This window comes from Silurus meridionalis, chromosome 18 (assembly GCF_014805685.1).
Source record: "Silurus meridionalis isolate SWU-2019-XX chromosome 18, ASM1480568v1, whole genome shotgun sequence".
Classification (NCBI taxonomy): Eukaryota; Metazoa; Chordata; class Actinopteri; order Siluriformes; family Siluridae; genus Silurus; species Silurus meridionalis.
This window is the reverse complement of record NC_060901.1, coordinates 8,597,328-8,614,130: the sequence shown is the minus strand read 5'-3', so window position 1 is coordinate 8,614,130 and position 16,803 is coordinate 8,597,328. Positions and strand designations below refer to the sequence as shown.

General features: G+C 37.7%; 1 protein-coding gene across 1 annotated transcript; it reads left to right on the top strand.

The window, feature by feature from the left end:
- The first annotated feature begins 5,623 nt into the window (after positions 1-5,623).
- On the top strand, positions 5,624-10,192 carry tmbim4 (transmembrane BAX inhibitor motif containing 4). Its single transcript, XM_046874101.1, has 7 exons — positions 5,624-5,792; positions 6,041-6,149; positions 6,251-6,356; positions 7,174-7,207; positions 7,755-7,872; positions 7,960-8,005; positions 8,097-10,192. Exons 1-7 carry the CDS (start codon positions 5,702-5,704, stop codon positions 8,301-8,303), a joined length of 711 nt encoding a protein of 236 aa, XP_046730057.1. The 5' UTR covers positions 5,624-5,701; the 3' UTR covers positions 8,304-10,192.
- Positions 10,193-16,803: the final 6,611 nt, after the last annotated feature.

The following is a 16,803-nucleotide window of genomic DNA, read 5'->3' as shown; positions in this document are numbered from 1 at the left end:
TTTTTTTATAATCATTTTCTGTGGATTTAAGCACTGCCAATTAAAATAGTGGGTATCCATTTTCACTGTATGATGAATTAAAGACTCAATTTCACTGTTAGGTCCCTGAAATATTGTATTTTTATTTCTAATGGACAGGCATTATGAGCTGTAAAGTATTTTTGTACAAAATTTAATACTTTGTTAGCATGATATTTATCGTCTATGTATAACTTTGGGGATTCCTACAGCTGTAAAACTTTATATGGCCAATGAAAAAAGTAAAACAATAAAAAAAAAAGCTATACCGAGTGGACGAATCCTGCTGACGTGTTGTTTTATTCTTGATTGACACTCGGTTTTTTTTTTTTCTTTTGCCTTCTTCCAGCACACCGTTTATCTTGCTTTTTTACCCTTTCAGAAAGGTCCTGTAGGAAATTAAGATGCTGTGAAAGGATTGTGCAGGTGAGATTAGAACGTCTCACAGGATATAATCCAGCTGCGTCTGCAGGGATCTGAGAGTCCAGTAAGAAGTGCTTTCGCAGTTTTTATTTGGGAAAGCTGATCTTGTAAGAACCATGAAGGAGAAAGTTTTAGTATTTAAAGGTCTGCCACCACTGATTTGTAAGTAGCACGATTTTGATCCTCAAAAGCAAATCCCCCTCAAGCCACACCTCTGATACTTCAAAAAGCTTATTTCAAAAAGCTCAAGTGCATCAGTTTGCGAGCTGGGATGTGAAAATGCTGACGTTATTATTATACGCCTGCTGGATGGTCCGAGTGTCACCAACTCAAAAATCTGATTGGTTAAAGCAACAGCTTCAAGCAACATGTACTTTATGCCACAGGCGTCTGCACTATTGGTTTTGAAGACCTGATGGCGGATTCCAAAATATGCTAAAATATGATTGGAAAGAAACTTTTAACTTACACAGAAATTCTATGAAATGAAGACAAGTGACTACTGAAAACAATTTAATATATATTCTTGGAAAAAAAAGTTAAGGCCAGCAGATAGTGTTTATAGAAACCCTTGACACAAAAATGCTCTGCATTGACAGGATGTATCTCTGCCTCACACCAGGTCCTGTTGGGATATGCTGCAGATATACTGTGATCTTTACCAGCATAAAGCAGTACTAAAGATGATGTGCGGTCAAGTCTGTGAGATTGAAACAGCACCTGCTGTTCTTAGTATTTTGTGCCCCCTGGTGGACATTCACAACTACAGCGTTTAAAAGCTGTGAAAATTGAGCAGCAATACAAAAGGTCAGAGTCGAAAAAATTGAGCCAAGATAAGAACACTTTGGCCAGACCTGGAATATTAAAAAGGGCAAGAACCTGATCTCAGAGGGGCGGGGCTTAGGAAAGTTGGGAGTACAGAAAAAAAAACATCATGGTGTCTATACTGATCTGATTGTGATACAATCAACCATTCAGTTTGAATAATTTTAGGCAGTTTGCAACATGTTATTCAAGCTGTATTTAAAGCACTGACTCAGCAAATAATGCTTCATCAGAGAGCTGCTTCTTCTAAACTGGATTTATTACACAAAAGTAATTACTTGTGGCTTGCTAGTGCAGAGGAGATACTGCACCACCTGACACACATGGTCCTGGAATGTATAATGGTGAGAGAGATGGATTTTGAAATATATGAAGGCGGGAAGAAGAGTCTCAGTTCATTCGACCTGTGCAAACTTAATTAAAATAATAAAATTGAAACACTGGAACGTTTTACTGAACATTTATGTGAATCGTGTACACGATGTCTTTCCAAATAAAGCTTTTAAATGTGTATAATACCACACCCTCCTTATTTTGTGTACAGACAGTAATCAGATACCCCTATTACCCCAGTAGTATTGTCTACATCTGATTAACATCAACCACCATTATCAGAACAAAGCAGAAAGCAAGCATGGCATCTAACATCTACGTCTACCCACACTAGACCAAAAATAATCCAATCATGGAAACGTTCTCTCTGATCTAGTTGTATTTTTAGGTTTGATTGTTATGTTTATAATCTAAAGGCATTCGGATAGTTTTCCTGGCGTCTGCTCCACTGCTGGAAGCTAAACTTTAAAAATAAATGAATCACACGGTCAGTTTTGGCTCGTCCTAATGGACATTTTGGGACATTTTTTTTCCAAAAGAAAAAGGAATGGCCATTGTAATTATCACAGTTCATAAAGGAAAACAGTCAATTGAACATAATATTGAAATTCTTTAGGCAATGGAAAAGTTTGTCTTACCCAGAAGTTATTAAATAGTTTTCTGACAAAAATGTGGCAAATGGGATGAAATTGTTCCCACATTACCCCCCCGCCTTGGAGAAACAGACACTGCTTGTTGGTAGTTTTTAGGTACATTCATTCTATAGGCCTGGTTCCAGGTGTACAATTACAGTGTTTACCTCACAAAGTGATCACAGAGTATAAATTCAAGTATATAGATGTATAGTATTTTAAGTTACTGACTATTTAATGCTGAATCTTTGATATATTTAGAGGGGAAGACGTATATTTAGAGGAAGACATTGTTAGCTAATGGTCTGCTCTAATCTTCCTTTACTACAAAGTAATTACAGCGACAGCTCCTATTGATATAAAGAGCTTAATACAAGCTTGTTCTCAGATGCTGGAGTTATTTATGGAAGATACCGTGTTGTAAGAAGGAAGGGGAGGCGTTCACACACAAGACTTATTGCCGGCAGGCATTAACAGTGTGTGAAATATACAGCTGAGGGCAAAGGTTTGAATCAAGAGATGTATTTCATATATAACAAAAAATATATTAATAGTGGGGTTGTTATCGTTGTTGCCTCATAGGTACAGGGTCACCATTTTGAGCTCAGGTTCGGTCCATGCAGAGTGTCCTCCAGAAACCCAGGCTGTATCCCTTTCCAAAAACATCAGTAAGTGGACTGTGAAAATGACTGTGAATAAATGTATTCCAGGATGGGGAAAGGATCCACCTCAACACTGAGCTGCATTAAAAGATTGCAGCTTTGAGTGAATGAATGAATGGATAAATAAACAAATAAATGTTTTACATGTTGGGATTATATATTTAAATGCATAAGATGTCTCAATAAACACCACAATGCTGAGAACTCTGGTTCACATGGCCAACAAAAACTAACCAGATGATCCTCATGCAGTTACTGTAGAGGTGAAAAAGAAAAAAGGTGGGCAGATGTTCATTTCAGAGCTCATTATTAACTGATTTATTAGTCTGATTTATGTACAAAATATACAGAAGGTGCAGTTTTGTTGCATCTGAACCTCAGCTTTATTTATTTACTCTAGTAATACTCTGTGTACAAGTTACTGGACAAGGTCAGACAGGAGTCTGTGGACTATGATGTTTCCGGATGATATTGTGATTTGTGGTGATAGTAAGGAGCAGGTTGAGAAGAGGATGGAGAGGTGTAGGAACACGCTGGAGAGAAGGGGAATAAAAGTCAGTAGGAGAAAAGACCGAGTACATGTGTGTGAAGGAGAGGGAGGGCAGTGGAGTGGTGCGGTTGCAGGGAGAAGAGGTGGAGAAGGTGGAGGAGTTTAGATACCTGGGGTCAACAGGGCAATCTAATGGAGAGTGTGTTAGAGAAGTGAAGTAAAGAGTGCAGGCAGGGTGGAGTGGGTGGAGAAGAGTGATAGCAGGAGTGATTTTGATAGAAGAGTATTTGCAAGAGTGAAAGTGAAGGTTTAAGGGACTGTGATGAGACCTGCGATGTCGTACGATTTAGAGACAGTGGCATTGAGTAAAAGACAGGAGGTGGAGCTGGAGGTAGAGCTGAAGGAGCTGAAGATGTTGAGGTTTTTGTTGGGAGTGACGACGATGAACAGGATGAAAAATGAGTTTATTAGCGGGACCGAGCAGTTGGGACTTTATAGAGACAAGGTGAGAGAGGTGTGATTAAGATGTCAAATCAAATCAAATCAAATTTTATTTGTCACATACACATACATACAGGGTACGACATGCAGTGAAATGCTTTTAACGACGGTCCGGCATGAGGGAATAAAATAGGGTAAAAGGAGAATAAAAATATAAATATAATAACAAAATTTAAAGAAAAATATAATAAGAAAAGAAGGCAGATAAATAAAGATATATAAATATATATGTATATATACATACATATACATATATACATATATATATATATATATATATATATATATATATATATATATATATATATATATATATATATACACATACACAGAAAATGTACACAGAAAATGTTTATGGTAGTGTGCAGTTAACCAGTAAACAACAGTAAACAAGTTAGGCATGGTTTTTGATTGTCCATGAGTGTCCGTGTGCAGTAAGGTGTGGTGTAAAGTGTCCTTGTGCGGAATGGTGTGGTATAAAAATAAGAATATAAAAAAATATATGAAATAAATATGAAAAAGAAAATATGAAATGTAAAGTGCACTGTGCTGTGCAAGTCCAGTGTATAATGTGCCGTATACGAAAAGTGTGATTGTGCAGGGGAAAAAGGGTGATGATGGAGACAGTGGGCCAGTTTTTAGATCCTGGGTGTTTCCTGGTTTAAACACCGAATGGCCTGCGGGAAGAAGCTCCTCCTCATTCTCTCTGTGTTCGCCTTCAGGGAGCGGAAGCGTTTCCCCGAACGCAACAGAGAAAAGAGTCCATTGTTGGGATGGCTGAGGTCCTTCACAATCTTCCTGGCTCTGGTCCAGCACCGCGTGCCGTAGATGTCCTGCAGGTCAGGGAGCTCGGTGTGGATGGTACGTTCAGCTGAACGCACCACCCTCTGGAGGGCTCGTCTGTCCTGCATGGTGCTGTTCCCAAACCAGGAAGTGATGCTACCCGTCAGAACACTCTCAATGGTGCAAGTGTAAAAAGTCTTAAGCACCTGAGAGGATAGTTTAAAGTCCCTTAAGCGTCTCAGATGGTACAGACGCTGCCGGGCCTTCTTCACCAGGGTGTTGATGTGACAGGACCAAGACAGGTACTGTGTGATGTGAACACCTAGGTACCGGAAACTGTCCACTCTTTCCACTGGAGTCCCGCAGATGTTTAGCGGTTGGTATGACCGCTCCTGCTTCGTGCTGAAGTCCACGATCAACTCCTTAGTCTTGCTGACGTTCAGGAGAAGGTTGTTCTCCTGGCACCATGGAGGAGGTGGGGAATGGGTGGGTTGGGCATGGGGTATATCGGTAGAATAATGCTGAGGATGGAGCCACCAGGCATTTACATTTAAATTTATGCCATTTCGTAGACACCCTTATCCAGAATAACTTACATTTATTAAATTTATTATGGGTTAAGGGCCTTGTTCATTGGCCAAGGAGTGGAAGCTTGGTGTGGATGAAATTTGAATTCACATTGGACCCTTAGTCTTAACCACTAAGCTACCACCTCTCCAGGATGGAGGAAGAGAGGAAGGCCAAGGAGGAGGTTTATAGATGTGATAAGGGAAGACATGCAGGTGGTTGGTTTGAAAGAAGCAGATGTAGAGGACAGTGGTATGTACTATATAGACAGATGATCCGCTTTGGCGACCCCTAACGGTAGCAACATAAAGAAGAAAAGAGACGCAATACTCTATGTCCACCGCTAGACGGCGGTAAAACCTTCAAAGCGGTTCAAACCGAACGAAAAAGAAAGCTGAATTAGAGAAAACCAGGAAGTGCCGCTTGTTTACACGTCGCTCAGCCATTAGACAAGAAACCAAGCAAAAATGAACCAAGAAAAATATCCTCGGTCCTCCATTGAGGACGATTTTAATTATGGCACGAATGTCGCGACGGCAAGTGTACATATCCGCATGGGTGAGCGAGAAAATTATCTTTTTAACTGATTAATTTTAGGCCAACTGGCCTAGCTGAATAAAAAAAAGCGATTTTTCGCTTATTGTTTAAATCATTTGATAAATTGTGCCTGGATAATTAATATCAGGATGAAAGCCATTGTGGTTGATTCTGTCTTGTGGTTGATTCTAGAGCATTAATTTAGACGCGTCACGTGATTAGCAACCCAGTCACGTGGTTTTCTTGTGTTATTGATTGCTCCCCTGTAGATTTCCTACGCAAAGTGTACACAATCCTGTCCATCCAGATCATCCTGACTACAGCTCTGTCTGCCCTGTTCATGTTCTGTGAGCCCATCAAAAACTTTGTACATTCATGGTAAATCAAAACACTATATAATATGCATGATCATTAAATCCTAAAGCCTTACAGATCATTATAATTGAGTCTTTTGTCCTCTTTTTTTGTTGTCTCCACAGTCCCTTACTCGTCCTGCTGTCTGCGGTTGGATCTCTGTTTCTGATCATTGCTCTGGCCATTTATCGCCACCAGCATCCCGTCAACCTTTATTTACTCCTGGGATTTGTGAGTAGTGTCGAGCCATCATTTACAATGTATTTGCATACTATCTAATCCAGATCTAATAACTGAAGGTGATCGAGAGTACGGAGTTGACAATCTGTACGGATTTATAGTCTGATAGCAGACGGAACTCTGTCTGCTGGCAAAGGACTCAAAAGTCTAACACTTTTTTTAGGCTTCTCCCATTAGGGGCCGCCACAGCGGACCATCCGCAGGTTTGATTTGGCACATGTTTTTACCCTGGATGCTCTTCCTAACGCAACCCTCCCCGTTTATCCGGGCTTGGGACCGGCACTAAGGCTTGTGCAACCCTAATGGCTGGGGTTGGTTCCCTGACCGGGGATCGAACCCGGGTCGCAGGGGTGAGAGCGTCGCATCCTAACCACTAGACCACCAGGGAACCTTGGGGTTTTAAAAAGTCTAAAATTAAAAACAATGTATTTAAAGGCTTGGTTACGGCCAGCTGCTAGCAACCTTCTGTATCACATCATCCGTTTACACTGACACCAATCACTAAACTGAAAGCAGCTCATTGTGCCTGAGATTATTTACACAACTCGAGATTCGCATGAACGGGTGAAAATGTTTAAAGATATATTTGTTTACTTTTAAACTGTGTCCATGGCACTATAAAACAAAAGATCGTCTTTTCAAACCCTTACAGATTGTTTCTGCCCACACTAATATTTACTGGTTACTTATAAATGTATCTCTTGTCCCTTTTCAATCAGATTTGTTCTTTAATCATGAATGGATGAATATGTAACTGGATATTTCATAAATGTCAGAGACTGGAGAATAATACAGTTTTCTGTTGTAGACGGTGCTGGAGGCCGTGTCTGTAGGAACAACTGGTAAGTTTCCTCTATTTTAGCTGTAATAGAGCATAAATTGTGCACTTAAGATACATCATTTTAAATTGGTTTTGATGACCGGCTGTATGTTTCCTTAAAAACAAACCTTTCTCTCAGTATTTCATCTCTTAGATTTGGTATGTAAAGTGGAAGCACGTTAATTTTTTGAGGCTTGTTTCGCTTATTGTCTTTATTGAACATGAAAATTGACATTGTATCATATGTTTTATATTCATATTACACTCAAAGTCTTCGGCTCACTTTTACAATGAGATGAATTTACTGTAATATGACCATGTTTTGTTTGCATGATTACATGCTCACAGGTGAATCCTTTTGCAATCCTTTTGCATTTAGTGGTCAGTGAAGTCATGGATTTTTCCTCTAGATTCTCCCTGTTCTATTTCTGTTTAATATTTATGCCTCAGTTGTGCAGTAAACAAACCCAGTCTCTAATATTGTGATGATTTGTGAGACAAGATGGAAGCATTTGTTGTCTACAGCTGCACGATATTGTTTTTAATGCCATTTCTCCTGTTTTTTTCAGTGACGTTTTATGAATACTCGGTGGTGTTCCAGGCCTTCGTGCTCACATCTGCTGTCTTCGTTGGCCTGACTGCTTACACACTCCAGTCCAAACGGGACTTCAGCAAGCTCGGAGCTGGGTAGTTCTCTCTCTCTCTACAGCTCACATTTGTCACTGTATGTACGGGACAGATATTTATACTGATCTCTATCTGTTCCGTTTTTAGGCTGTTTGCCGGCCTGTGGATTCTAATTATTGCCAGTTTAATGAGGGTGAGCTTCACGATTATCATTCATGATTTCTTTTCTTTCAGCGACTGTAATCCTGTTTTTCACTGACGTTATGTCTCCCGTTGTACACTAGATTTTCTTCTACAACGACACGCTGGAGATGGTGTGTGCCGGCGCCGGCGCACTGCTCTTCTGCGGCTTCATCATCTACGACACGCACATTCTGATGCGCAAGCTGTCACCCGAGGAGCACATACTGGCCTCCATCAACCTCTACCTGGACATAGTCAACCTCTTCCTCCACATCCTGCGCATCCTCGACTCCATGAAGAAGAACTGAGAGGAGAATCTGCATGCTCTTTCTTCTGTAAGCTGGTGCAGGTGATTTGCTGTTTGCGATGTCCTTAAAAAGAACATACATGTTAATTTATTGTTTTTTTGTTTTTTTTTAATTAAAAAAGACCACAGACAGTTTATTAGGCACACCTTCCTTACTATTTCTGTATATTAGGGATAGCATAAAAAAAAATTATATTGATATGTCTGAGAGAATGAGAGCGAAAGAAACTTTTTTTTTTTTGTTAGGAATGAACTTAGATCTAAAAATAGATCTACAATGAAGAGTCATACTAATGCTTTACTAGAGATAATGATTAAGCAGTATACAGTGTGTGTGCTACACCCAGTTCATTCTGTCCTTGCTGTACCCAGTGCAATGTAGGAGGACCACAACAAGACAGTGTTGTCTGTAATTGTACATCAGAATGACCAAAAGTATGCATGTGGGTAGGTGTACCTAATAAACTGGCACCCTGTGTAATATCTTACAACCTCTGTATATTTTTAGTTGATCATTCTGTTTAAAAGGGGTGTGGCCACAGGATAGCTTGGATTGCTGAATCGATTTAAAAAGGCAATGAATCAAAAGAATCAAGACAACAGTTCTGAATTGATTATCGATTATCATCATAATTAAATTCAGGGACAGACAGCAGTAAATAAAAATGTTTTATTTTTAAATTGATGTAAATAAGCTAAATTGATTTATACCAATTCTGTCACTGTCATCATCATTTACAAATTAAATTACGCCAGTTTTTGAAGAAAATAGTTTACATAATGATTAGTGACTATAGTATAATATAGTATATCATTTGGTATTGCATAATAACAGATTCAGTGATATGCTCAAATATCTAATCACTTTAAAAATGGAAATTATTTAGAATTTTCTTTTTTTTTTTTTGTCATGAAGACAAACACATTCTTTTACGCTTAATTTAAAGATGCAATATTGTTATGACGCTAGAAAACATAAACACATCCATTCCCCACATTCTCTTTCCTGATTTCCTGAAACACACAATGATTTGCTCACACTTTAATCTCCCTTCAGATCATGATTGACAGATCTACAGACCATCTGTGATCAAAGGTTCAGGTCTTTTATGTGTTTAGTTTTTTTTGACGTTTTACGTTAAGGCAGGAACAGAAATGTCACTTTTAACGTCACCGATTCACTGAAGGCCGTGTGATTGTGTATATTTTCTGATTCAGTGTGCTTATAACGAACGAGGCGGCTTTGAATCATTTCTGTCTGAATGAATCAAACCTGACCAGTATCCTGACCAGTTAGAAATTGTCTGTGACAGAATTGAACTGAAAGTGTTCCTCTGTACAGCTGCTAATTGTTGATCTGCAGAAGATTATTATTGTAGATGTCCTGTGGAGCAGCAGAGTGTTAAAAAGGGCCTGGTGATGTCCCAGAAGAAATGTTTCAAATCATGTTTAGGATGATATGCAGCACTAAGAAGGTTTAGGAAAACTCCATCCTTGAAATGCTGCTGCTTTATAGACACCGAATTAAGAAATAATTATTATTTAATTTTTAAATATCATTTAAAAAATATTAAAACCGTGTGAATGATTCAGATCTCTACAGTGTGTCTTTAGACAGAGACGGATCAGTGAGTTCATTTTGAACTTGTTTCTCTGTTCACTGTGAAGTCTCACATATATGTATATGATGTATTTGAAATTCTCCTATTGTGAATATAACGTAATGTTTACCTACCAATTATTTCCAAATTATTAACATGCCTATATGTGCAATATTGGGGAAATTGTAGTTTAGTGGTGAAGCATGTTATTAATTTGATGTGTCAGTGTATTTTCATCTGTGGGGATTAAAAGTCTGATGATATATGATGTATTAAATATTTAACTCGCCATGTCCTTCACATTTATTTCACAATGCTGTACAAAAAGGTTGCTGTTAAAATGATGTATGGTATGTAGGGTTTTTTTTTAATGCATTTTTGTCTAACCAGAAAGAGTGAAAGATTATTTGCAAGTTATTACACAGTTGCACAAACAATGAGCCTCACTGCGTAACCAGCACACAGTGGGACAACTCGACTTTCTGTTTTGGGTCCATTCGCATGCGTTAGAGCTTCATCATCACTGCAGACTTTGTTACAGATAACATTTGATAATAGGTCATTTTCAATATTCTGTTTATAATATTAATAGGTAGTTTGGTTTTTGGTATTTATGGATTAATGGATAAATTCATGAGATGGCATAAAATGCATACACAAGATAGGCACACTACATTTGTCCAGAAAAGTAATTAAAAAAAAAGTTATAATAAAAGTAATAGTAGTAATAAAATGATAAACATGAAATTGGACAAGGAATGAATGTTATTAATATTGCGAAGAAAGAATTTCACTGTATTGTAATTTACATATAACAAATATAAATTTTTTTTTTTGCATTTTTTTTTTTTGTTGTTACTTGTTGGATTTTTTTAATATATAAATACAAGTGTTATGCCCCTCATCCACATTTACTACACGACTTCATTTTATTATTATTTTTTACACAATATTCCTGTAACTCAGTCCAGTTGTCTGTTTATAAATGAAATGTATTTATGAATTAGAAAGTGAATTCAGAAAGCAAATTCCATCCACAAATTTCCTTGATTTGCCCCGAGCTTATTTTGTGAGCAATCTTATTCCATTATCATCATCTGATTGCTCTGTACATATCTTTTTGCAATGGATTTGATAGGGATTCTGATGTTTCTGAACCATAAATGCAAATTTGAACTTAACTTTAAACTTATAATTAAATATATATATTAATTATATATTATTTTTTAATGGTCAGTCATTGCCATGTTCCTGAGAATACCAAGTTGGAGCCACTCATTTCTCTTTATGCTCATTTCTACCTAGAATAATTTGTATTTTGAATAAATTGTATATTGAAAATGTATTTTTACTCCAGGGCTTTGTAGTGGGCTTCACTAATTCCTAATCCCACTGATAAAAGCAGTGCTTTTATTAGGACACAAGTCTTAGCCATACTTAGCTTTGGGTGGAAAATGCAAAATGCTAATTACTTGATTCACTTCCGTTTTGTCCACACGGGGGCGTAACCACCCCAAATATAACACATTTCAAGCCACGGTATGTGTAAAAGTATTTCCTGATCATATTAGTGTCATTTCAGGAAGGCGTGTGCACATTCCCTGCACTAAAGAACAGTCTTGTGTATGACTACTTACCTTCTTCTATTGGAGAGACAGAACAAATCAGACTGTCTGTTTAAAATGGTGTGTCTGTGTGAACGGGAAAGAGAGAACTCCTAAGTCTGAGTGTGGTCCTTGTTTGTTTAAAGGGTCACAATGAGACATCCGTTCTACTCAAAACCCTTTTCTGGAGGTTCCTAAAAGATAAAATCCACTTAAAATTCCAGGCTGGATGGTGTTTTTGAGGAGGATGGGGCACTTAGAAATTCTTGTGGGATGAGAGTAAGGCTTTGATCTTCGTGGTTTTGTCTCTCAAGTGGCAGCACATTGTGGAAGAAAGAAAGAGAGCGAGAGAGCATCCTGTGTACTTACACGTTCACTCCAGCTAATGTGCACAAGGCCAGCACACACACACTAGTGTTCATTTCCACAGTATAACCTTGCATCCCACACCATTACACACTTGCTTAGATAGTACAGACCACACTGTTGTCCATGTTCTTGCAAAACATTGTGTTCAATACACATTCTTATCTTTATACATCAGAGCAATACAATACACTTAAATGTTTTTTTTTTTTTTTACTTCTCACATATACATTATAGTGAAATTCTTTCTTTGTATATCTTAAGCGGAGGTCAGAGGTCAGGGGCAGCCATGATATAGCGCCCCTGAAGCACAGAAGGTTCCTCGAGTTTCCGATTAGTAACCACTGGGCTGCCACTCTCTTAATAGTACTTTACTTAATAGTACTTATTTCTGAAATGTTACTGAATGTTTAATTTCTTTGTCTTGGACATGACACAATACAAACCTTTTCTTATAAAATCTTCTGTGTGGAAACATATAAAGGAGCCTTTAACCATCATAGAGGTTTACAAGTAACATCCCAATGAATGAGCTAAAAAGATTTGGAATTCTTATTTTTACAAACTTCAGTTTGGAATTAATATTATTTTATTCTTCAACAAAGGCATTTTAGGGGGGGGGGGAGATATATCAAGAACGTTTTCAATACAAGTTTTCACACCTGCTATTCTATTTCTGTCTTATAGTCTTTCTTGTGCTCCTTTTCAGTCACTGTTGGTGTAAACAATAACTTCATGGTCATTTCATTCTGTACATCACTGACAGGACTGTCACCTCTAGGCTCAGTGAATCTGCAGTCTGAGCTGAAATGTATTCAACCCATACTTTGCATGTTCATACCTCTGGCTGTATTTTTCTTATAACTCTTGGTGGTCTAATTTGAAACTAACTAAGCTACTGTTAACAGCAGATAGGACAACAAGAATGCTAATACCTTCGCTTGCATTTTTTAAGGGATTAACCCAGCTGGTATAAATGGGCTTCCAGGGATTTAGTGACTTTTGTGACTAATGTCTTTGGCAGATAATCTGTATATTATTCACTAACACTCCTTAGCCTCCCTCCAGCACAATCTTTAATGGCTCAATCAATTCAAAATCAGCTCACTGCTGTATTCCAAAAAACTTTTATTTTCATTTTCTTTGTCCTTATGAACACACCCTAAGGTAGCTCAGTCTGTCTGCAGGGTTTGTCCAGCACAAATCTGGATTCACTTTTATGTTGCTTTTTTTTTTCGCTTTCGATTTGTTTCATCTCCACCCTTGCTTTTTAATTCCCCCTTTCTAATTTGACCAACTTTAATCTGAAGCATATTTTCCATTGTGCTCGAGAGTTGTGTTGTGTGATGTCGGCACAGCAGGTTTCCCTCTGATCTTACTTGGCAGCTCCAGAGCAAAGCAGTGGGGGCTTTTGGCCTTCCCACCAAGAGGTTGTGGAGCTCTGCATTTAACCTCCTCTCTGTGCCCTTTTTAGTGGAATCCAAGCATAAAATTCAGTCAATTTTTCCCCTGCATGTGCTCTTCTGCTTGTTTTATGGTGTCCCTCTTGAAATGTCACCTGCTTCCTTGTTCAGTGGTTGATGTGTTGCCATTGTTATTTCACAATAAAAATAAATTACATTGAATTTAATTGAAGAAAAATGTTCTCATGTAATATAATCATGGTTTTTCATTCACCCTTTATTAATAAGTTTTTTTTTTTAAAGGGACGATCATTTTCTGAAATCATCTGTACATCTGGTCATTATGCTCTTCTTATTTTGTGATTATCATGCGTGTGTAATAGCAGTGGTGTGTCTCTCCATTATCCTACCTTTTCTCTGTATTTTTTGGCTGCTTGAATGGGGACAGTGCTGATCTCTTGGATTAGGCCATCTATTCTCCAACCCAGTCTTTGATGTCTCTGTGTGTCTCTCTCACTGCGACTCCAGTGGGAGCCTTGCGGCACAGTGGCTCAATGAGTCTGCTTTTGTTGATTCTGCCTTTCTCCTGAATGTCAAGAGGATGATTTAAATTTTTGACACACACACACATATGCACACTCATACATGCACACTGCCCCAAGAGGCTTAAAGAAAATCTGCTTTGGCTCGAACCCTCACAGGAGTATGTTACAGTATTGGACTGGGAGGATGACAGTCATTAATATAAAATAAATTATTGTCTCACACTCAAATTAGCTTTTTTTTTTCACACGCATGCAATGACAATGGTGGTAATAAGAAAGTTATTAAGAAGGTAAGGTAAGTAATAAGAATCTTTTCTTCTACTTGCCTGACAAGTAGTTCATTCTGAACACAGGTGATCCTGGGAATAAGTCATGAAGCACAGGGCAGACACAAGGATTAAAATCCTATGACAGAACACAGCTTTTAGTTTCATTTCTCCTTTTGTCAGATGACTTTTTGCATCACTGTAGATACTGGAGCTAATTGCAGGGTTTTCTATATCACACTTCTGCATTTATGGCACATTAGTCACGAATTTTAAAAGTCTGCATTAAGTCAACTCGAGAATAAATTACGGCCCTTATTAAAATGAGCAAAAATGAATGACATGCCAGATTTGTCATATTTTTAGACTAAATATATAAATACACTAGTTCTATTTTAACACAATATTGTTACAAGCATTTAAAACACTTTTGTTTTTTGGCTCAAATTTCTGCAAAATGCTAGTTTAAGATGATCTGCACTCTTATAGGGAAGCTGTAACTGAGAAGAATAACTGAGTCTCTATATGTAATGTAAATCTATTGTCTGGAAAGACCTTGAAGATGCTGAATATTTTATACTCCTTACACAGTGCTGTGTGTGTTCCACAGCTTCTCTAACCCTAACCCTAGTCCAAACTACAATACCCTGGTCTGTGCTAGAATTCAACATTCCTTCGACCTTGAACTAGCCACAGAGGTGACTGTTCATTGTAGTGAGGAAGTCCTGTAAGAAAAAGAGTACTATTTTTTTTTTATGGGATTATGTTTTCTGTAGTCAGGAAGATGTGATCTTTTTTTCTGGTGCTTTTTTCAACTTCTCTTCTTAGTTAGCTCATAGCACAAACTGTCTTTTGTTGAATAAATTCATCTCTTGTTTTGTGTAAGATTTTGTGGAATCCATTTGTGGCTGGAATCAGGAAGTGTGGTTTTCTGTATTATTTTCTCTTTTTTTTATGTTTTATCCAAAACCCTTGACTGAACTGTAACTCTGAGAATTGAATATTGTCTGAGGGAAGTAGTTTACACAAATTAGTATTTACAAAGAAAGTTTGTAGCATTCGGATAAAAACTGTCTACTTAGTCCAATATTTGTAATCTCTACAAATGTCTAGGTCTTTCCCAACAGTCAGAAGCATTGTCAAGATTATTTCTGTCTTTCTGTAAAAACAAAGGTTGCCCCTATGGATCCTTCAGTTTGTCTGTTTGAGGTTCTTTAACGTTTCCTTTTTTTCAAATGTTTCCAAGTAGAAGCTTTTGAGAAGTGCAGAATCATTAACCATCCAAAAAACCCTAAAGCAACCCGTTCTAATAGCAAACTAACAGAATAACTACTGACAAGCTCAGACTGCACCTGCGTCATGCAGGATACCCAGATGTTGAGAGGAAACTTATATCATGTAGACTCCGTGTCCAGTGTTACTACTGTCCCATGTAGTGGGTGCATTGCTGAAATTCCACAGCTTGTTTTTGTTAGTTATTAAGGAAAAGTTGACCTGCTGCTGCTCAGCTCAGTGCGAGAGGCCAATTGTGATGGGCTGAGCTGCTGCGTGCCACAAAGTAGCACAAATAATCACCCCACTGACTGTTTATTTTCCCCTATGGTCTCTGAACACATTTTGGTCTTAGTCTGACCTAAGGGAAGCATGGATGAGTGACCACAGCCCCCCATGTCTAAACTGGGGTTGATTGGTGTAATTTGTGAAGTGTCTTAGTGTATATATTTGTGTCTGGTGGAAAAGTTTGGCTTTTTATGTCACTCAAAATAATGCAATGATCCTGCACTTGTTTTTTTAGTTAACTTACACAGCACATGTAGGATTGAAGGTACAGGAAGTATGTAGGTTTCTGGTTTGGATGTGTATAACTGATCGGTATGGGCATTAGATAAGGGTGGATGGCAGAGTGAATCAGAGCTCTGGACTGGTGCGTGTGTGTGTGTGTGTGTGTGTGTGTGTGTGTGTGTGTGTATGTACTCATTACCAATCGCAGGTGGTTGGAGTTAGCCACTTTTATTGGGCTGGTATTTGAACATGGAAATTCTTTTCAGATGACACAGCCTTACACAAAACAGCAGGCTTGTGCTTCAAATTATACTCCTAACTAAGACTGATAAGTAAATTTTGGCACATTGTTGGGTAACCTTACAATTTTGTTTAACACAAATATAAAATGTAGGGCCAGAATCTATGCTCACTTGACTGCAAATGCCTATTAAGTAATGTGAACCTCTAATTTAAAAGTGGTTGTTAAAATGTATACATGACACTTAATGTAGTGTACCTCTTTGCTTATTGAAGTTTATTAATCTATCAAATAAAAGATACAAAATTAATTTTAAAGATATGAAATTCAAAGCAGATTCATATTGGGTTATAAAAGGATAAGGATGTAAATTGCTTGAGATTATAGTTGAATATAATCTATAATCTCAATAATCTATAATTATTATTCTGGGGTTGTATGGCCATTATAGACTGAGTCAAACAGTGTAACATTTTAATGAAGTATGCATTCTTTGGATATGACTGAGCTAGGTTTTATTGGCCCAATTCAAAATAAACTATAATTAATTGAAATAATGCATATCTGTAATACAAATAATGTATGCATGTATTCAATTGTTTTATTAGGATGTGACTGCTAAATTTGTAAAAGGCAAAAAAAGCCTGAATTTATTTCAATATCTGGATGCAAGTCTTCGAATATAGTACACGT